We start from the raw sequence: 22,539 nt of genomic DNA, 5'->3' as shown, positions 1-22,539 counted from the left end.
CGAACAAAATTGCAACACTTATATACTACTTTAAGCCGTGTTTGGGGTCATTCTTAGGTTTGAGTTTTGAAATTTTTAAAAATAACAACCAAATTTTAGTTTTAGTTTAAAAAATAAAACTAGGTTTTAAAATATGATTAATTCCAAAATAAACTCATTTTGAAAGTTTCATACTATATTAAAATTAGTTTAAGAGTATTTTGTGTGAGGGTGATAACAATAATGATGGTGATGGGGTCAGCAGCAATGAAGGTAGAGATACCAATAATGGTTGCAGTGGTAATGGGGCAACGATAGTGGTGATGGTAGTGATGCAAATGGTGGGGGTGTTGGTGGCATTGATGGTGGTGGCAACTAGTGGTGATGACGTTGGTGGCGACAGCGACAAATGTGGTATTGGTGACAATGATAGTGGTGGTGGTAGTGATGATGGTAATACCAATGTCAATAGTGATAGTGATGACATTGACGATGATAGTAGTAGTGGTAGCGGCGATAATGTTGATGGTGACGATAACAAACGTGGTATTGGTGGTAACGAAAGTGGCGACAACGGTGGTGATATTAGTAATATCAATGGTGACGGTAACTAAGGTGGTATTGGTGGTAGTGATAGCGGCGACGATGGTGGTGATGATAGTAATAATATAATTGGTGTCAGTGACGATGGTAGTGACAGTGGTGGTAATGGTGGTGATATCGACATTGAGAGCAATGATGGTAATAGCGATGGTGGTAACAACAAAAAGTGGGATTGTCAAATGTAAAAATTGTGTATTTTTTAAAAACTAAACCAAATTCACAAAACATTTTTTCTTTTTTGAAGATGAGTGCAAAAGTGTTTCGAAAATGATTTAAAAATCATTTTAGCTCCATTTTTTGTCAAATGCATTTTGTTTTGAAAATTACATTTAGTGTTATGTTTTTTTTATATGTATACTACTTAAGTTTCACAACGTTTTATAGTGATATATATATATATAACTTATACATTGTATATTACTTTCTTTTTTATGTGAACTTTTCATGTGCTTTTGACTTAAAATGGATAAAAATTTGGTAGATTAATTTTTACTATAAAATGTTTAACATATTAACAAATTTTGTATATTGTTATTAATGAAATAATATTTTAATAAACACTACAAAAATCGATCCAAACCAAATCATAAAAGATTAATTTGGTTTGATTCAAATTTGATAATAAATTCAAATCATAACATTTTGATAAATAAAAAATCCAAAAGCCAGGTCATCAACACTCCTATGCAAAACTAATTTTATATATATATATATATATATATATATATATATATATATATATATATATATATATAGAAAAGGTAATAATGCAACCAACGTGTCAATTAGCATGACAATCACGAGAACAAATTAGTTAAGTATTTCAATGAAGAGAAATTAAATAAATTAAATTATTTTTTATTTTTTGAATTATTTGGTAGCAATTTTTAATTAAGTTTTAGAAATTATTATTTTAAATAGGTTTTTTTAACTTACATTTATTTTTTAAACTTTTTTATATTCTTCTATTTTATTATACGAATTTAATTAAATTAATAATATAAATACTTTTTGTATTATTATTTAATTATAAATTATTATAGTATGTACTGAAATTCTGAGTTTTATAATAATTATTTAAAAAATATATAAAGTAATTTCTAATTAAGTAATACATAAAATTTAAATTATAATATTAATATGCAAGCAACTTTACCACTCCGGTTGTATTCTCCCGCGGCTCTTGAATCTTGATGTAAAACTCGTGCCGCCGCGAGTTGCCGTCGGAGGAGGCGGTGGGGTTAACCATTGGTGGTTGCCGGCGAAGAGGAAAAAGAGAAAGGAATTCAGTGAAGAGGTTACAATATTGCATCTGGTAGAACTGCAACATCTAACGGTTCTGCAATAACACACAAGTTGGACACTAATTATTCATTTTATTTATATCTACAAACCTTACTTCATCTAAATATAGCTTAATTACATTGAAACACTTTTTACACCTAATCATACAGAAAGTGTAAGTAAATTTACATTTTTAGGTTAGAATAAGGAAGGGATTTGCATTTGTGTGTGTGTGGTCCAGTGGGTTTTGCTTGGCTTTGTCTCAAAAAGACAAACTAAGGACTTCACAACAATTCTCTACAAGCTGAATTAGTAGTATGTAAGCTACATAAGGACAAATAAATTGGAATGTGGAATATGTTTCCCAAATCCCCATCCAAATATGGAAATAGGATAGGACACTAAAGAATTGTATAGAGAACTCTAGATCTCACCAAGAACCCAAGTCACAATCATAAAAGATAAGATTTTTTTAATGCTTATCTGGGTCCAGAAAAGTCCAATGCATCCTATAAATTTAAATGCAAACGTCAGCTTCTCAATGTTCTATGCCTTACAATAGCATTGGCATCCCTCTAGCATCGTTGTCTAACAGAAAATGGCTTCAACTGTAGTACCATATATGAGTTTCTATGCCCACACTTCATCTGGCAGAATGAACAAATTTTCCAATGTCAAATTGCTACCAGTGTCAAGCACAAGGAATAGAACTTTCAGCTACAGTGTAAAGGCTATGGCAGGAGGTGAAGCGAGTTTGCAGAAGTCAAATCAGCACCAGCAGCAAGTGCAGCCAAAGATGAAGGTGCCACAAGGTTCACCTAAAGGTAATTGAACATTACTGGTTCATATATTCTTTTTATTCCTTCCTCAGACATTGAATATAGTGACACTGACAACTGACAAATAATGATTCTTTATACAGTGCTGCTGAACCAGTTTCCTGTAGCAAGGACTGTGCAGCAAATGATGGATACAATGGAGAGGATGGGGGAGGATCTCTTGGTTTATGGTAGAACTTCACCTGTGATAGTTGCGGGAGATGATGAATACAGTAAGGGGAAGATTCCTTGGGCAATAAAGGAAGGCCAAAAAGATTACAAAATGAGATTCAACATGCCAGGAATGAACAAGAATGATGTCAAGGTATGGGTAGAAGAGAACATGCTGGTGGTGAAGGCAGAGAAGGCACTCGAAGAGAATCATGAAGGTCGAGCAAATGGCAATGAAGACTGGCCTGCCAATAGCTATGGTAGATATAACCACAGGATAGCCCTCCCAGAAAATATTGAGTTTGATAAAATTAAGGCACAGGTCAAAGATGGGATTCTTTATGTAACAATTCCTAAATCCAGCACCTCTGCAAAAATAATTGGCATAGATGTACAGTAACTATAAGCTCATAATAAAGTTTGTTCACGGCTACATTTAAGATTTTGTTATCTAATTTCTGCTATGAGGGATAAACTGAGACCTTATTCCTTCTACACATAACATAAAATTCAGAAGAAAATTCTCAAAGATCATTTAAAACAAATCACTTTAGATGATGTGAAAAGGTACATAATAAATCCTGATAAAGTCAGTAAACAAATTGAGAGAATACGTTGCAAATGTTCATGTTATTTTTTCTTGTTAGTGCTGTCATGCACAATCAAATGCAAATGGCCAACTAAGGTGGATTCAGTCATGCAGCCCCCTTTTTGTTCAAAAAGTTTACAAGAATTTGGTTTACAAACTAGCAAATCACATAGAAGTCATTTTTGAAGCTGACAATCTCTTTCTGCCTTCAAACGTACTCTTGCAAATAGCAGAATAGCGTAAACTGGATTCCAAGTGCAGTTCTGACTGTATCCATTAGTTACACCTTAACTTTCTGAAAATGTAATGTAGGTAGATTTACGTGCAGTTCACACTCTATCCATTAGTGACACCTTTACTTTCTGAAAATCTAGGTTGAGAACTTCTTTTTGTGGAAAGAACAATCAATTAAGATGGCTTTTTCTTTCTGCTGGCTTGTGAGACGCGCTTCAGCACTTGAGTTTCCCTTTTCATTCCTCTGTAATAGAAAAGACCAAATTGGAGCCATTATAAAGTTTCCTAAAATAAGGTCGTGACTGAGAAGTTTTGAAGTAAATACCTCTGATATAAGTAAATGTAGAGGTAGTATAGTAGCAGCAGTATCACCAGCAAAATAGACACAAAGATGTAGAACACATTTGTCTTCTTCTGCACATATCAAGAAACCAGTTAACAATAGTTTCTCTTAATTTCGACCCTACAGCTTGACATCAAGGGAATTGCATCCCACAGATATATTTCCACCATTCCACCACAAAGTTGCAAATATCATGTTGACCTTTATTGTCTTATCTTCACCGAGAGATCTATTTCCTAGGATCCCTTGTAACAAGTAAACGGGATATTTGATAATTTTCTTTCCAGTTAGCCATACCATTTTTCAAATTACATTCTCCACAATTTCTGAGTCCTTAACCACAAATTAGGATTTCCGAAAAATTGAACATCACTCATACAAGATAACATATAGAATTGGAAAAATATCATAAGCACCCATAAAAGTACATCCAAAGTTATGAAGTGATTTGGAAAAAGAAGAGTTTAATTAAAGATTTCAGAATTACCCTGCGCCCTCTGGAGAAAGGTTTCCTATTTCCAGTGCAGCTGTGTGCATCACAGAATTGGTGCAAGAAGAATTCTGCCAAATTGTTAACATAAGAAAGCAATTTCACAAACTACATAAATACACAATACAAAGTATACAATATTTTGCAATAATGAAGAAAATATTGTAAATTTGTAATACCATGAAGTCGGCTTGCCGCAGGGCCCTCGGTGACAGGAAAACAACTATCGGCTAAGCTCTATGAAAAACAGGTAAATTAGAAACACAAATAAATTTGGTTACGTTACAGCAAATGAATACAGACCAAAGCATACCTCACATAGATGTTTATTTTTTGCAGCAGCAGCAGGATTGCACTTTGATTTTTTTGATCCAGAATTCATTTCATGGTCACAGTGCAGTGCACCACAAACATCTGCTATGCACTGGCTTTCACTCTGGATTGAACACAACTATCTCATTTCAGTAATTAATCCTACTGCATCACAGTTTGAGCAGAGAAAGCTACCAAAATTGTCATCTTTTGAGTTACTATTAGAATCACAGATCAATTAAGTGCTGTAAAATATTATTTACTTTTGACAAGGGAAGTTAAAGAATCAAATCAACCACACAACACCAAGAATTGAAACTGCCAATTTGTGTACAGTACCAACTGCCAAGAACTGAAACTATACAAAGAATAGTAGATTCCCTGGATATTGGAGAGATCCAAGGCTCTCCCTAGCCACAATACCAACTGATCAACCTACTAACTCCTCCTCTCAAGCCCTCTTCCTATTTATAGGCAACATGCCTTATTTCTCTAATTATCCCAGCCCCAACTAACTCACTAACATAACTGACAAATGAATAACTAATTACTAATGGGGGTGCCTAACACTAAATTTTTTGAGGTGCTTCAAGGTCAAGAGGGGATAACTCACAAAACAGAGAGAGATAGAGCTTAAAGAAACAGCTCAAATTATGAGCTTTAAAACTTAAAATAAAGTAAAGATATGAAGGTGTTGTTATTTTTGGGAAAGTACGGTCTCAAGGTTTGGCTGAACTATTTCAGTTTGTTTTACTACCAACCCAAAACCTTGTTTCAGTATTTTATTTTGTCCTGAACATGAATTAAGTATGTTCTTAAAGGTTAGGCTTGACCAGCAGAATCTTCTCAAGGCAATGGTAAGAAGTCACAGAGCTTCAGTTTGGCACTATCACAACTCCATATTCCTCATGAATGACCATAATAATGTCATGAAATACAACATTCATTATCTAAACGGCATTCTGATTATTCAGTCTAACCCAATTTGTCCTTTTCAAAGATATGATGAGTGGTTTTCCACTAACTAGCCATTTTTCCGTTGAAGGAAAAAATATATACTGTATTGAACAAGAAGCATCATAGTTCATACCAAATTAAGCAAATTGGAGTGTCTGTTGTCAAAATGCTGGTCAAGATGTTTCTCTTCATAGAAACTTTTCTTACAGAACCCACACTGCCATTCGTTTATATCTGTATGAAACTTATGTTGCTCCTGATCTCTGTATATGTCATTGTCAGGGTGAAGCCTACACCTTTTTGAGATGTGGTATTTTTCTTTCTCCACAAAGGGCATCAAATACTGCAGGAAAAATCATATATCAAGAGAATGCACACTAATATCATTGAGAGAGTTATTTGTTTGGATATATTCTAATACCTCTTGAATGATTTTCCAAGCTGTTCTACTTCTTTCTCTAGAGCAATGTATTTGATGATCACCACCCTCCTGATTCAAAGTTCTGAACATTGACATCATATATTAGCCACACCAATTCCTGGAACAAAAAGCACGAAAGGAAGAAAACATAGACTGAAAGAAAGTAAAAGAAGGAAACAAATAAACAAAGCATATCAATTGCTCACATGAAACAAATGATGGGAGTTTATCATGTACCAGTCACAGTGTCAAACACCATTTTACATTATTTATTTCCTCGCCCATACTAACAATTGGATAACCAAGAAGTGAAGCAGTTAACTCTAAAATGCAAACTAAAAATGTTCTCCTAGTTCAAAATACCTCCAATCAAACTTTAAAACTCACTCACCTTCCAGCATTTGAATCTGCATGACCCTGTAACAAAGCAACAATTGAAGGTTTAATTCTATACTGTCACGAAAATTAGAAAAAATAAGTGCAGAAGTTCTGAACCAAAAACAAACTAAACAAGGACCTAACCTTGTAGCTGAAGACAATTCCAAAAAAAGCACACAAAACTAATTTAAAAAGTTACTAGTTCTGTGGTTTTTCATTGAAAAATCATGCAGATCAATATTAACATAAAAAAAGGAGGTAGCTAGATAATAAGAACTTCTTGCTGTCAAAAAAAGATAATAAGAACTTCTATTCTCATATTTCTCAAGTAGAAAAATTCACAAACTAAGCTATTAATTGTTCCAACAAACAAACCAAGTCCTTATACATTTACATTTCCATATATGGCAATCTAAATTCAAGCAATCAAAACAGCCCGTGGCGACAAAATCAAACTTTCAGGGAAGAAACAGGAGGTAACCACATAATGAGAACAAGAAACACAGCATGCAATTACCATTCCTCAAGTAGAAAAATCACACAATAACCTACTGATTTGTGCAGACAGTGAACCAAAAATCCTCAAACACTTGGATTTCCAATCTATGCCAATCCAAATTCACACAATCCAAACAGCCCATGATTGAATTCAGCAAAATCCTCACCAGAAAAAAATGGGCATTTTGAATAATTTGATAAAACTGACAAAAACACATAAAAGGGTAATGTTTATTTTTAATAATTACATGATCAGTGTATGAAGCAGGTGAAATTGAAAGATACCGTTGTGAACTGCAGAGAAAAGTAAAGGCCACAAACAATGCAGAGAAGAAACAATCGATGATCCGAAAGCCACATCTTCTTCTTTCTTCTATTGGATTCTTGTTCCGTTCAAAGCAAATTCCTAACCCAAAAAAATTGAAACTTGCACCGAAAATGTTCTGGTGCAGTCTCTGCTGGGTACCAGAACCCCCCTGTGCAGCCACGACGCTTTGGCCTATCAGAACTTGCCACGTGGCAAACCACGGAATATTTGGCACGCCCCTTTCTTTGACTTCTGGGGTCTAAGCTTCGTTGACTTCAATTTTCTTTTGCATTGGTAACTTGTGAGGTGATTTTATATAGATTCAGAATATTTCAGTTTTTAACATGTATTTAATAAAATATAATAAAGTAAGAATTAAATGTAAAACAATTTTATATAATTATCCCCTCATAATTTATCATTGATAAGATTTTTAAAATATTTATCTTAAAATCATCAAACCCAATATATATAATAAATTTTGATTTAACATAGTCCTAAGAATATTATTTTTGGGAATAAAATATGAAAATATTATTTTCATATATTATAAAAAAATATGTTTGATTAATTGTTGAAAATGTTGGAATATATTTTATATGCTTAGGAATAATTAAAATATGTGTTTCTTTAACATTTTTTTTGTAGGAATATATATACTAATTATTGAAATATATTTATTATTAAAGTTTGTTAAAATAAATATACAAATATGTTTAAAGTAGGTACAAATGTAACAATTCACACGAAAACCTCAAAACATGTGTCTAAAAAATATCACTTCAATTCATCACAATCCTATGATTATTTTACCAATGATTATATTTTACCCAAAAAGCGTACTCGTAGGGAGCATTAAGAGGTAATGAGATACTGAGTAGTAAGATGATATATGTGTATTTTTACTCACTAATGGTGATTCTTGTCCCATAGGAATAAATATTTTTTATCTCCTCCATTGGGATTAAATATTGTTTAAAGGTAGGATTATGACTTAAATTATTATTAATTATGGTTATTTATTTCAAAATTGGTTTTTTTATAATAACATAAATATATAAATATATTGGTTTGAACATGTTAACAACCATAACTAACACATTTAGATCAAACAACGAAAGCAGAGAAGAAAAATAAATTTTAGAGATACCTACCTCCAGTCATGCTATCAATTTTCTTCAGCTTTCATCATTTTAACTTTCCAAATTCTCACTTGTTCAAATTTGATGGTGTGTTTATCTCAAGAGAGGAGTAAGCTTGGTGATCAAAATTAAGAGCATCCGATTTTATTTATAAAGTTTTGCTCATCACAAAGCTCAACCTTAATGGATCAGAACATATGTTATTGTTTATTATTGAACATTGTAGAAGATAAGGATTGAATGTGGGAAGAAAATGAATTATGTACAAAAACCCACTTCATATAGAAACCGCAAAAGAAAAAACAATTCTAGAATAAAGGAACTGAAAATTCCAATCTTTTTAGCGGCCCTAATTGTGAATTGCTAAAAAAATCTTCTTAGGGTGAGTATCTCTTTTTGATATTCTACTCGATTTTGATGGTCTTTGTTGTTGAAGAAGGAGATATAAAGTATGTTTGAATTAAAGTTAAAAAGTTAAGTTCCATTAAATGTAACTTTTTAAACTAGATAAGAGTAAGTTGAATATAACTTGATTTATGTATGGATAGTTTTATTCTAAAAGTACTTTTAAGAAAACAAAGTTGTGTTGGGTGATTTTGTTGGAAAAGTACGTTGAAATATATAATTACTAAAATATGCATAGATTTTATAATATAATACTACACTGAATTGTTTCATTATTTTTATTTTAGTATATTTGAATTGATAATATATTATTACATCTTGTTAAAAATTGGTGGTAATATTATTAATTAAAAAGAATAAGTTTTCAAAAATATATATACTTAAAAATATATTTTTAATTAATCAAGATATGAGAAATGCAAATTAATACAATAATTAAAATAAAATACAATCAACCGAATAACAATAATCAATTCATTATACTCCAAAATCATGTACAACATAGAAAAATATAATACATTTGTAATATAAATAACATTACTAATTACATTACATATGCTCTATAATTTAATCTTTGATTGAATCACAAACAAGATCCATCTCTCTTGAAGAGGCCACAATTAAAGGTAAGGATTGATCTTCATGAATATGATTACCACTTTCATCTTCAACTATATTTTCATCTTCATAATGCTGAAATTCATAATAAGTTTTTGAATTCTTTCTAATAAAGTTATGGATAGTCATTGTTCCACTAACTATTTAAACTTGTGTTTCAAATCTGAACTTTGGCATCTGTCATAAAATTGTGAGCCTATTTTTCCATACCCCAAAAGTCTTTTCAATTGTGCACCTTAAACTTGAATGATAATAATTGAATACCTCGTTGTAGTTATCAAATATATATTGATGCCTAAAATCTGAAAGGTGATAATGTTCATATCTATATGGACCAATATATTTGATTGGTGTTGGATAACCAAAATCCACCAAATAATATTTGCCTGATAAAGAAAAATAATAGTCATATAAAATTTGATTTCATTTCAATCAAAATAATTTTTAATTATAAGAAACACATAACTAGAGGAGGACAAGGGAAATTGATATTTCACATTTCAAAACCTACACATGCACTAGCTTGTACTAAACTTCTTCACTATTCCTTCCTCTAGGTCTACATTGTCATTGTCAAAGGATGGACGATGTACATCATCACTTTCATTTATAAGATTAGGTAATGTCCCATAAGAGGGTGCATAACTATATTTTCCCTTAGCCACCACATCCTTGAACAATGCATCTAATTCTTCTTTAAAAGGAGGTATTTTAAATCTAAACTTTGCATATAGTGGATTTTCCTTCATGTTTACAAGTAATCAACACAATAAATATACTACAAAAAACTATAAAACTTCTAATTTTGTGTTAAAAATCCATACCGTTTCATTGAGATCCTGCCATTCATTGTTTGCTACAAATGTGTCTTACTCTATCTCATCCTAGATCTATCTCTTTGCCAAATATCTTATCTCATACTGACTATTCCTTCTTAAGATTATCCTGCTTGTTTTTTAATTGACTCTTGCCATATTTTCTCCTAATCCTTGAATTGAATTCAGATTCAACATTTTTTCATCCTTTCTTTGTAAGGATAGTTCCATTCTGTTCTTCTTTATGCACTTCCTCCAAGCATAATTTAATAAAAAAGCTTATATTCCCTCAAATCCCATTCAACATTTGCCTTAACACCTTCATTATCAACAATATCTACTATGCCTTTTCTCTTTTCATATAAAGGATTGGTTCTATTTTCACATAAATATTATTTGTTTCCTCATCTAAACAACATATGAGTCATATATCAAACTACAATGAATCCATAAAAAATACTATGCATAACAACAAACATTAAAAAAATCTTACCGAGAAAGAGAGCTCGATGCAAATCAAAAGCAAGCATACCACATGCACACGAATTTTGTAGAACCAAAGTAGGACAAGTTGTATTCATGAAGGTTCAAACCATGTCTGATGCCAAACGACATCTGATGCTACTTCAAACTAATGGTGGTTGAGGGGTTAAGGTTTCATATATGCTTCTTAAATTTTGATAGGTGATAGGTAATGAAAGCAGTTATGTGTTCTTAAATTGTAGAGCATTGAGGGGTAATTTCTGATATGAGTTGTTGAAATTTGAAATAACTTACATTCGTAATAGATCGAACAAACATTAAATAGAAAAGTAACCTTTGGGCTGTTTTGGATTGAATGTCCATTTTGGCGAGAATCACTTTCAAGTGAACCCCGTTAGCAATTGCCAAACATCTATGTAACCCGTTTGATGCACCCTCAACGAATGTTTAGGTTCCCAAACAGAAAACCAAACCCACTCGTAGTAGTAGATGTAATGGTCGACTTCTTTGTTGATGTTGGGGAGGATCATGATGGAGATGCTGGTGATGATGTTGAAGAAGAAAGTGATAAATTTTCTTTTGATAATGATGAAAATGATTTGTATTTTGCAATGAATCTTTTTATTATTTATGTCATGGACTATTTTGTTAGTAAGATATAATGTTTAAGGACCATTTTGACATAAAGTGTCAAAAAATAGGGACTATTTTGTTAGTTAGTACTCTCTATGTTCTTAATTATAAGATCCTTTTTTAGAAATTTATTTATTCCTTCTTTATAAGACCTTTTTCTAATTTTTTTATGAATTAATTATTTTTTCCCTTACATACCCTTATTCTCTCTCCAAACATTAATGATAAACCATTAAGTGAATAAAGAGATAAGAAAAAATAATTTTAGAATGATAATACAAATAAATGACAAATTTAATGGAATTAACTAAATTAATAACATTTTTAAGGGACATGAATTAGTTGAAAGAGTCTTATAATGAAGGAAGTAACAAATGTTTAACGAAATAGTGGCTAATTTGTTTCATTCTACATTTTGTTTTATGAAAAACACAATTACAACACATTTGGTAAAGTCATTAATATAAGACTAATGATACATGAATTAGCTTTTATTTTAAATATCTCACCAACATCTCTCCTGTCTTTCTATCTCTCTTTCTGTCAAATCATAAACTCTATCATACCTATATTTTTATCTCTCTCTAGTTATTGGATTTCATCTAGTGTCTATAAATATTTTCCTATACATAATTAACTGACTTGGAACAAAAACACAAAAACAAGGGAAACAACCATATGCATTGAGACAAACATTCTCTAACCTTTGGAAATGGACATGTGTATAATAACTTTCTTGGGTTCTTAACTACTTTTGAAGTTTGAATCACACCCTTCCTTTCACAGTAACAATAAACAACATTACCACCATTAGCGATTTTAACCAATTTACTCCACATGAATGTTTGAATTTGTCTAACTTTTTTTACTCATGTGGACTATGCTATTTAAATTAATGCAATGTTGGTTATCTATTTTGGACAAAATGAGGTAAGGGGGGCATTTTTATAAACTATTTATCTCAAGGGATCCGTTTGCAAACAATTTCTGGGGGGGGGGGTCTTTTTTTTAGGGTGTTCTGCCAGTCGTGGTGGCGAAACCCTTGAATTTCCATGCATCCCATTGTTTCCGCCAATGGGGGTAACGAGTTACCCCATGCATGTATTGTTTCCGCCAGTGGGGGTGGCGATATACCCCATGGCACAACCCATCATCCATCCATCATGCTGGCACGATTCTTCCAGGCAAAGGGGCGAGAAGACCCAAGGCTGGTTCTGCCAGTGCCATTTGCGGGATTCCCTTCATTAGTTCTCGAGGTGCAGCCTGTGCAATGCAAGAGTGCAACATGCATGAGGGGTAGGTTTCAGTATAGGGTTCATGCATAACTGTGTCCTTTTTGCTAGGGTTCAGTATAGGATTTTCAAAAATAATGAAGAAAAAATTAAACATGTCTAGGGTTTCAGAAATAACAAGCTTTAATTTTTTTTTTTAACGTTGTAAGGGAAGTTTTTCCTTTGCCTTTAAATAGGAGTGTTTGCAACTACAATATCCACCAAAATGCATTGTCCTCTTCTATTCTGATTGGGTGTTTTGAGTTTTTGGAGTTTAAGTTTGTGGTGCTTGAAACAAAATTTGTCTAGTGGTTGTGTTATTGAAAGCTTCAATTAGGTATGACGTAAATTTTTATATTATTATTATTCAATTTTAGTTAGTAATGATTTGAGTTAGTAATTATATTACTTAAATTTTCAATCAGGTAATATAATTAGAATTGATATTTAATTATTTGTAATTATTTTAGTTAGTAATTATATTTAAAATAAAATATAAGTGAATTCAACAAAATATTAGCTAGTATTAGATAGATGTATTTAATTTTTCAAAGTATTTTATAGTGTAAAAATAATCCAATGTTATATTAGATAGTATTAGATAGATGTTATATAGATGTTATTTGTTATAGACGGGAGTAGGTAAATGTGTTAAAAAAAAGTAGATAATATTATATAGGTGTGTTTAATTTTTCGTAGTTATGACTAGTGTAAAAATAAATTAATTTTATTTGTTATAAAAAAAATTATAGATAATATTAGATAAGTGCGTTTACAAAATATTGTGTTTAAATTTTTATACATAGTGTTAAAAAAATATTTGTTGTTTAAATTTTTGTAATGTTATTTGTTATAAAAGAAATGATAGATATTATTAGGTAGGTGCCTTAAAAAAATATTTGTGTTTAAATTTTCGTAATTATTTTTAGTGTAAAAATAAATTAATGTAATTTGTTATAAAAAAATTATAGATAATATTAGGTTACGTCTGTTTAAAAAATACAATCTATTTTAATTTTTTTTTACTTATTTCTATTGTAAAAAAATTAATGTCATTTATTATAAAAAAAATTAGATAATATTAGGTTACATTCATTTAAAAAATACTATTTGTTTTTAATTTTTTGTACTTTATAAAAATAAATTAATGTCATTTGTTATTAAAAAAATTATAGATCGTATTAGGTGGGTGCATTTAAAAAATATATGTGTATAATTTTTTTAGTTATTTCTAATATAAAAATAATTCAATCTTATTTGTCATTTAAAAAAATTATAGATAGTATTAGGTTGTGTCCGTTTAAAAAATACTATGTGTTTTTAAAAAATAATTCAATCTTAATTGTAGATTTAGAATATTTAATTTTTAAGTTATTAAAATTGCTCCGAGATGAAGTTTTATTATTTTTTGAATGAACTTTTAATCTGTAGTATTTATTAGATTTAGATAAATGTTTTTAATTGTAGATTTGGTATTTTTTGGTATGTCTCCCATTTTAATACCCATTTTAATTGAAGATTATTTAATCTGTAGTATTTATTAGATGAAGTTTTAATTGAAGGTTAATAAAATTGCTCCGAGATGAAGTTTTATTATTTTTTGAATGAACTTTTAATCTGTAGTATTTATTAGATTTAGATAAATGTTTTTAATTGTAGATTTGGTATTTTTTGGTATGTCTCCCATTTTAATACCCATTTTAATTGAAGATTATTTAATCTGTAGTATTTATTAGATTTATATTTTTTTTAGAATTAACTTATAATCTATAGTGTGTTATTTTTTATATTTAGAGTATTTAATTTTGAAGTTATTAAAATTGCTTTGGAGTTGAATTTTTGTTAGTATGATTAATTATTTGATTAATTATTTATAAATTTTTTTTGTAGGTATATTTTGGTATAAGATAAATTATGTTATAGCATTCTTATATTTCAATGGAAGAGTATATGAAGAGAATGACGGTATAATATTTGAAGACAGTAAAAAGCAATTCAAATTAATCATGAAATTAGTTATAATGCTTTGAAAAAAAATAGGAGAAAAGGTAAGGTTAGCAAATAATGAAATTATTTCTTGCATAAGCTGCAGATTTTTAGTTTCAGGAAAATATATTGCATTACAAATTTGTGATGACGAAGATGTTGAAACTATGATCAAACAACAACAAGGAAAAATGTCAGTTTTAGAATTATACATAGAAAAGGATGTTGCTGGTGGTTATGTGTTTCATTCTGCAAATTCTTTTAGATCATGTGAAAATAATTTATCTAATAATGAGACGGAACCGTCAAGAAATGTAAGCAATTTACATGAGGATGAAGATGAAGATGATGATGATGATTATCTTATGTCTAATTCATACGTTGAAGACTCTTTAGATGAAGATGATAGTGTTGATGGTATATCTGATACAGATGATGAAGTCGTCGACATGGTTCAACCAGTTACAATTGTTCAACCAAGAGAAGATATATTTAATTAAATTTTAAAAAGAGTTGCATACATTAATCATTTTATAACATTTGTATTTAATGATAAATAAAATTTTTGCTGAAATTGACATGAATTTTATTTTGTTACATATTTGGTGTAGATGGAATTCAAAATCCATTTTGAAATGATGCTTTCCATTATAACAATATCAATTGGAGTCATCCTGATGAGGAGGACATTTGTGGTTTGGAGATGCCATATACTTTCAATGTTGGGCAAAAATTATATGTTGGTATGGATTTTGATAGTAAAGATGCTTAAAAAAATGCACTCAAACAATATGTTATGAAGGTGCATCAAAGTTTTAAAGTTCTTGAAACCAAATCACACAAATATATCGTTTGTTGTCCAAATAAAAGCGCAGAGTGTCCTTGCCCATTTTATATGAGGGCAATTTTATCTAAAAAAACTGATTCATGGAAAGTGACACAATGGGCTGGACCACACACATGTCTAAATATGAGTATGACACAAGATCATGAAAAGCTTGATTCAGATTTCATTGCCACTTGTGTAGTAGGTACGTGTTTTATGTTCATATTATCCTACTTTTGCGTTTTTTGGTTATTTAAATTTTCTTATTTTATTAACAGGCATGATTAGAGAAGATCCATCAATAAAAGTTTCTTTGATTCAAGAAAGGATAAACAATGCATTTTCCTATAAGGTTTCGTACAAAAAAGCATGGATGGCGAAACAAAAAGCGATTGCAATTGAATATAGCGATTGGGAAAAGTCATATGCGAAACTTTCATCATGGCTAAAACACATGCAAAATCACTCTCTTGGATCCTATTATTAAATACTGCATGACGATTTTATTGTTGGCAACACAGTCAGTCGTGAACACTGTCAGTTTGATAGAGTATTTTGGACTTTCGGTCAATGTAAAGAGGCTTTTAATTATTGTAAGCCAATCATACAAGTTGACGGCATACATTTATATGGGAAATACCGTGGGATCCTGTTGATGGCCACATTACAAGATGGAAATGGTGGTGTTCTTCCTCTAGCATTCGTCATAGTCGAAGGTGAAATGTTAACAGCGTGGTCATGGTTTTTGGCACACTTGCGTGAACACGTGACAAATAAAAATGGTATTTGTCTCATATCTGATCGTCACGCGAGTATAAAGTCTGTTGTTGCTAACGAACATCTTGGTTGGCAACCTCCCTACGCTTATCATGTTTACTGCATCTGACACATAGCAAGCAATTTCAATCGGAAATTCAACAATGTCAAACAAAAAGAAATGTTGAAGAAATTGGGTAAGATTTAATTTATAATATGATGTTAATTTATGTATGATATATACTTCAAATTGTTGTTGCTAACAAAACCTTCTGATGCAGCCTACACTCCTTGCAAACATACATTTGATCATAATTTAGAAATGTTTCGTCAGTTGAGTCCAACCATATGTACATGGATTGATTGCATTTCAAAGAAAAAATGGAGCATGACTTATGATAAAGAAGGACGTAGATATGGTCACATGACGACCAACCTCTCAGAATGTGTTAATAAGGTATTGAAGGATTGTTACAACCTACCGATAACAACTTTGGTGAAAACCACATATAGTAGGTGTCGAAAGTACTTTGTTGATCGTGGTTGTCAAGCCCAAAGACAGTTAACTGAAGGATAAATATATTGTTCTAAGGTTGTTAAAGAACTTCAAAAAAATCAAGAAGAAGCTTTTTCGCACATCGTCCGTGTCTATGATATCCACTCGACAAGGTTTGAAGTAGAGGAGACCTTTAATCCTAGAACACAACGTGGCGGACAAAAATGGGCAGTTAACTTGAATGACCATTATTGTCAATGCGGAAAGTATTCTGCTCTTCACTATCCATGTTCACACATTATTGCTATTTGTGGTTACGTGAGCATAAATTACTTTCAATATATATATGTTGTTTACACAAATGAGCATATCTTAAAAGCTTATTCCGCGCAATGGTGGCCTCTTGGGAATGGAGCAGTTATTCCTCCTTCTGATGAGCCATGGACACTTATCCCTGATCCAACTACAATTCGTGCAAAAGGTCGATCAAAATCAACAAGGATAAGGAATGAGATGAATTGGTTGGAACCATCTGAGCACTGACAAAAATGTAGTAGATGTGGAAGACAAGGACACAATAGACGCTGATGTCCAATGCAATCTAAATGTGGAAGTTGTTAAATTAATTCATTTATGTATTTTATTTGTCTACTTGAATGAAATGGAAACTATCGATGATCAGTTTTTTTTTTCAATTGGTTAACATTCATAACATAAATGATAATACAAGTCTAAAATTTAAATTAAAAACATACAAAAAAATTAAAATAATAAAAAGAAAATCAATCATCTTGATGTCGATGATGTCGTGAGGATGTGCCGCATGGACGATCCCATCTTCGTGGGATTTCTTCTGCCACGATGGCCCCCCTCTTCATGCTGGTCAGCCTCAAGAGAAAATTGGTGACGCAAATCAACACCTAATAATTCATCCACATTAGGTATTGCTTCGGGTACATTCCATTGAGTACCTAACGGGACATTAGGTGTTTCAATTGGAACATCATGTTGCTCTGAAGGGGTCATAGTAGGCCATGGAAAATTCACATATGTCTCCGCAACACCACCTAATGAATGTTCGCTTGCAGACATATCACTTTGATGAACTTCAAATGGATACTGATATATCTGTGCCGAATACTGAGAAAATGTTGGTGTGTAATACATTCCATGACCACGCTCTGCCATCTGTGAGTGCACATATGATTCGACTTCAACAGTCTCCCTTCGTCTAACTATGCCTTTAGTTTCAACACTTGATTGGAGAGAATATTTAACTGTTGGGCTAGAAATTCACGTTCTGTTGCTGGACCATGTGACATAGGTTCAGTTATTCTCTCCTACTCTTCAGATAAAATTGTTATTTTCTCCACATATGGCACTAGATCGTCAATCGTCCATGTATTTCTCCCTTGTGGCGACACCATGTATTGTAACATCTCTGTAACTTCAGCCTGCAATTATTACGCGTTCAAATTCATGAACTCAAAATTTATAAATTATTTGAAGTTAAATATGATAGAAAAAATAAAAAAAATACCAGTGTCGCCATGTTTGCATTTTTAGGGTCAACAAACATCTTTGTTTTACGCCTATACCACACCATATAGTCAGAGTTAAAACTCAGTAGACCTTCTTGTTGTGGATAAGCGTCAACCCTGAAATCAGTTCGATTGTTCCATTGGGCCTAACAGTTGCCCCCAATTTTTCTCATGTTTTCCTCTCAAAGATATGCCATGAATATTAAATGGTTGCGAATGAGAACTTGGAATTGGTTGTTGCATGCCAAATTGTCTCAAAACTCTATCAGGTTTGTGCCACTCAATGACTTGGAAACAAATTAGTGGCACCACCGCGCACCACGCAACACTTCCAACTAAACAAATGGGAGGAAACACTGACATAACATTTGATGAGTATGGTTCCCAGACAAACTGCACATAGTTCCAATTTTGATTAATTTCAATGAAATATGAAATGCCAAATTGTTATTTAACCAATAAATTTAAATGTTTTTACCTCATGTCGTTTCATAATATATAGTTTGCGACGAAAAAGTATCAAATCATCATTACCAATATGTTGATTTCCCCGTCGCAGCCACCTAAAAAAATCATAAATTAACATAACTTATATTATTAATTATTTTAAAATCAAATCTAATTTTTTAAACAACTAACCTGTGTCCAAGTGGTTTGTTTTCTATTACGGGAGGAGTCTTTCTTGGAGTCAGGGTTGTACATCGTTCCCATGCCCACATTTGTATTAAGATGCACATACCTCCAATTGATTTTGTTGTATAATTGGTGGCGCTGCACATCTCTGTATATAAATAACCAAGTACAGCAGATCCCCAAGAATACGTGCTGCACTCTCTAAAGTCTCGTAAAAATTGCAGGTATCTTACCAAAACTTTGTTACTGCTTTTGTCAACAAATAAGACACCTCCAATGAATCGAAGGATCCATGCACAGGTAAACCTTTCTACCTGTTCTAAATTACCGCCATGGTTATTTAAATCTGGAAAATGGTGAGTCAACCAACTTAATTTAACTATACTGCCTTGAAGTTCACTTTCTTCTGGTCTGACTCCTAACAATTCTTCACATAAATCAACCCAACTAAGGTTTGTTGGACCAATTAACGGTGACCCATCAACATGAAGACCTAATAAAACAAAGACATCTTGAAGAGTAATAATACACTCTGCATCTCATGTGAAAAGTATGTGTTTCCGGTCTCCATCTTTCTATCGAGGCAATGATTAATGTCACATTTATTTTTAAATATCTCATCTTCATAATCTAGTAAAAATCAGATTGACGAAATAGAAGAATAATCTCTTATGGTATTTCTTCTTGACCTTGATATATGGGGACAACTCTTCTAATATGCAGTTTTCTATCTTCTTCCCCCATTTCAAATATGCTGTGAAATGTGCTTATCTTGCATCCACAACACGTCACCATCAACAAGACCATAATTAATTGAAATATTTGACGAACATGACGAAGAAGAAGCCATTAATATTGCACCACAAAAATTATGTGTTTAGTTTAAAAAATTAATATTGTCCTCTAAAGAAAAAAGTCTTCCTACTCATTCATATTCAAATATATTTAAATAAAGATAATATTAATACCAAATTCTGGTCCTAAGGCTTGTCAAAATACACTCAGGATTGCAATTTCAACATCTCAATTAAAAAATCTAAAAAATTATAACATGACAAAAAATTTCATTCAAATTTTACATTAAAAATAATTAGGAAAGATTAAACATAGATAATATTTTTTAAACGCACCTACCTAATACTATCGATAATTTTTTTTATAACAAATGACATTAATTTATTTTTACACTAGAAATATGTACAAAAAATTAAAAACACATACTATTTTTTAAACGCACATAACTTAATATTATCTATAATTTTTTATGACAAATAAGATTGATTTTTTTTTTGTTAGAAATAACTAAGAAAAATTATACACATATATTTTTTAAACGCACCTATCTAATACTATCTATAATTTTTTTTTATACCAAATCACATTAATTTATTTTTACACTAAAATAAGTACAAAAAATTAAAAATAAATACTCTTTTTTAAACCGATGTAACCTAATATTATCTATAATTTTTTTTAAAACAAATGACATTAATTTATTTTTACATTACAAATAATTACGAAAATTTTAACACAAATATTTTTTTAACACTACAATGTATCAAAAATTAAACACCTATATTATTTTATAAACACACTTATCTAATACTTTCTACACTTTTTTTATAACAAATGAAATTAATTTATTTTTACACTAGTCATAACTACGACAAATTAAACACACCTTCCTAATATTATCTACTTTTTTTAAACACATCTACCTACTACTATCTATAACAAATATCATTACATCATTTTTACACTATAAAATACTTCGAAAAATTAAATACATCTATCTAATACTAAATAAAATCATTACTAACTAAAATAATTACTATCTACAATTCAATAATAGTAATATGAAAATTTAAGTCATACCTGATTGAAGCTTTCAATAACCCCAACAACAATTTTTTTTTCAAGCACCACAATCTTTAACTTAAACTCAAAAAATTCTAAGAGAAGAGAAGAAGAAAATGCATATGGTATGGTGGATATTGTAGGTGCAAACACTCCTATTTAAAGGCAAACGAAAGAGGATGCCTTCCCCTAAAAAAAAAAATAAAGCTTCTGAAACCCCTGGACCATCTTCAATTTTTTCTTCTGCAACCCTATACCTGAACCCTACAAAAACTACAAAGCATGCATGAACCCTATACACTACTAGCACGCTCTATAACACGCCAGTAGGATTGACAGAATTAGTGACCAAACACGCAAGGCCCATTGGCAGAATCACTGCAAGCTGGTGCATGAATGATGCATGGATGGATGGGCTGGATGGATGACATGGGTATCCCACTAGTCCTAGTGGCGGAAACTTTTGGTTGGTAACCCGCTGGTCCAAATGACGGAATCAGTGCATGCATGTTCCGTCAGTCCAAATGGCGAAATACCTTAAATAAAAGACCCCCACAGAAATTGTTTGCAAATAGATCCTCTGAGAGAAATTGTTTGTAAAACCACCCCCTTTACATCATTTTGCCTCTATTTTGCATTAGTCCTAGCGAATCAATTTTTATAACTTTGCTTCTATTTTTCATTAGTCCTAACAAATCAATTTTTATAACTGATTAATGAAATTTCCATTTCTAATAATATATTTTTGTCATTTACCGTACTCAAACTTATAGTTTTGCTTTAAGATATTTAAATACAATATCAGGTGAATCAATATATACATTTTATTATGTTTGTTAGAAAATGTAAATTTACTAGCATCCTCTATTTCTCAAATGATACACTATTGTATAATAATATACTAGTAATACATTAAAATTAAACTTGTTCAATTAATTCATGGTGAAAAAAAAATCTTGTTCAATTAAGACAAAGTCATTTGATTGATTCCATCGGTTGAAGGCTCTATATCCATAGGCTAATACAGTTTCTTCCCAACATATTGTAATTCTTCCCAACATATTGTAACTTATTTAAATTTAAATGTCACTGATCACGATGTTTGCAAGTTACACAAAAAATGTAAACATTTTATTAATCGCGATCTTAATCAACATAGTTTATAGCTAGCAAGTAGCAAATGTGAAAGAAAAAAAAATATCTTTTGACAGAAACGGGACACGCAGTAAAAGCACAACTTTATGGTTTTAGTCTATGATAAGCTTAGCCAAAAATTAATTTAAAATTCTTACAAGTATTGCAAAAATTATCTACGAATTATGGATTGAAATCTTGTAAATTAATGAATCCACTTTTACCAAAATTTATTGCTTCTTTTCTTACTCTAAATCTTTGCATAAACTTTTATAATATTTACATAACCTTTAGGTGATATATTCAATTATTCATTATAATTTTATTTATCTGAATTAGAGGATTTATAACAACTCATGTACCTTTATTTAACTAATTGAACTAAATTCCTTGACATCCATTAACATTTTTTGTAATATAAAACTAATAGCAGTAAAAATATATTATCAACAACTCAGTAACAATTATAAACTGCCTTTTGTTTCCCTAATTTTTGTTTTTTTTTAAAAAAATCTTAAAAAAGCACAAATAGACTCAGATTATGTTACAAAAATGATAA

At 31.0% G+C, this 22,539-nt stretch overlaps 3 protein-coding genes across 4 annotated transcripts; 2 read left to right on the top strand and 1 right to left on the bottom strand.

Annotated features, from left to right (window-relative positions):
• Positions 1 to 302: 302 nt before the first annotated feature.
• Positions 303 to 767, top strand: LOC114396887 (uncharacterized protein DDB_G0290685-like). The gene is made up of 2 exons (XM_028359060.1): positions 303 to 525; positions 595 to 767. The coding sequence occupies exons 1-2, from the start codon at positions 303 to 305 to the stop codon at positions 765 to 767; spliced, it is 396 nt and encodes a 131-aa protein (XP_028214861.1).
• Positions 768 to 2,403: 1,636 nt separating this feature from the next.
• Positions 2,404 to 3,297, top strand: LOC114394491 (small heat shock protein, chloroplastic-like). The gene is made up of 2 exons (XM_028356076.1): positions 2,404 to 2,690; positions 2,789 to 3,297. Exons 1-2 carry the CDS (start codon positions 2,465 to 2,467, stop codon positions 3,253 to 3,255), a joined length of 693 nt encoding a protein of 230 aa, XP_028211877.1. The 5' UTR covers positions 2,404 to 2,464; the 3' UTR covers positions 3,256 to 3,297.
• A 79-nt stretch (positions 3,298 to 3,376) lies between these two features.
• Positions 3,377 to 7,623, bottom strand: LOC114394489. Of its 2 annotated transcripts, none has more exons than XM_028356075.1 (9): positions 7,363 to 7,623; positions 6,593 to 6,618; positions 6,202 to 6,319; positions 5,914 to 6,123; positions 4,825 to 4,947; positions 4,691 to 4,748; positions 4,509 to 4,582; positions 4,004 to 4,092; positions 3,377 to 3,922 (listed from the first exon to the last, which is right to left on the bottom strand). In XM_028356075.1, exons 3-9 carry the CDS (start codon positions 6,298 to 6,300, stop codon positions 3,853 to 3,855), a joined length of 723 nt encoding a protein of 240 aa, XP_028211876.1. In that variant the 5' UTR covers positions 6,301 to 6,319; positions 6,593 to 6,618; positions 7,363 to 7,623; the 3' UTR covers positions 3,377 to 3,852. The 2 variants fall into 2 exon arrangements, with proteins under 2 accessions (XP_028211876.1, XP_028211875.1); XM_028356074.1 differs by having other exon boundaries at positions 6,202 to 6,283; positions 7,363 to 7,621.
• Positions 7,624 to 22,539: the final 14,916 nt, after the last annotated feature.

Source organism: Glycine soja, chromosome 18, assembly GCF_004193775.1.
Source record: "Glycine soja cultivar W05 chromosome 18, ASM419377v2, whole genome shotgun sequence".
NCBI lineage: Eukaryota > Viridiplantae > Streptophyta > Magnoliopsida > Fabales > Fabaceae > Glycine > Glycine soja.
This window is presented reverse-complemented; position numbering and strand designations above follow the sequence as displayed.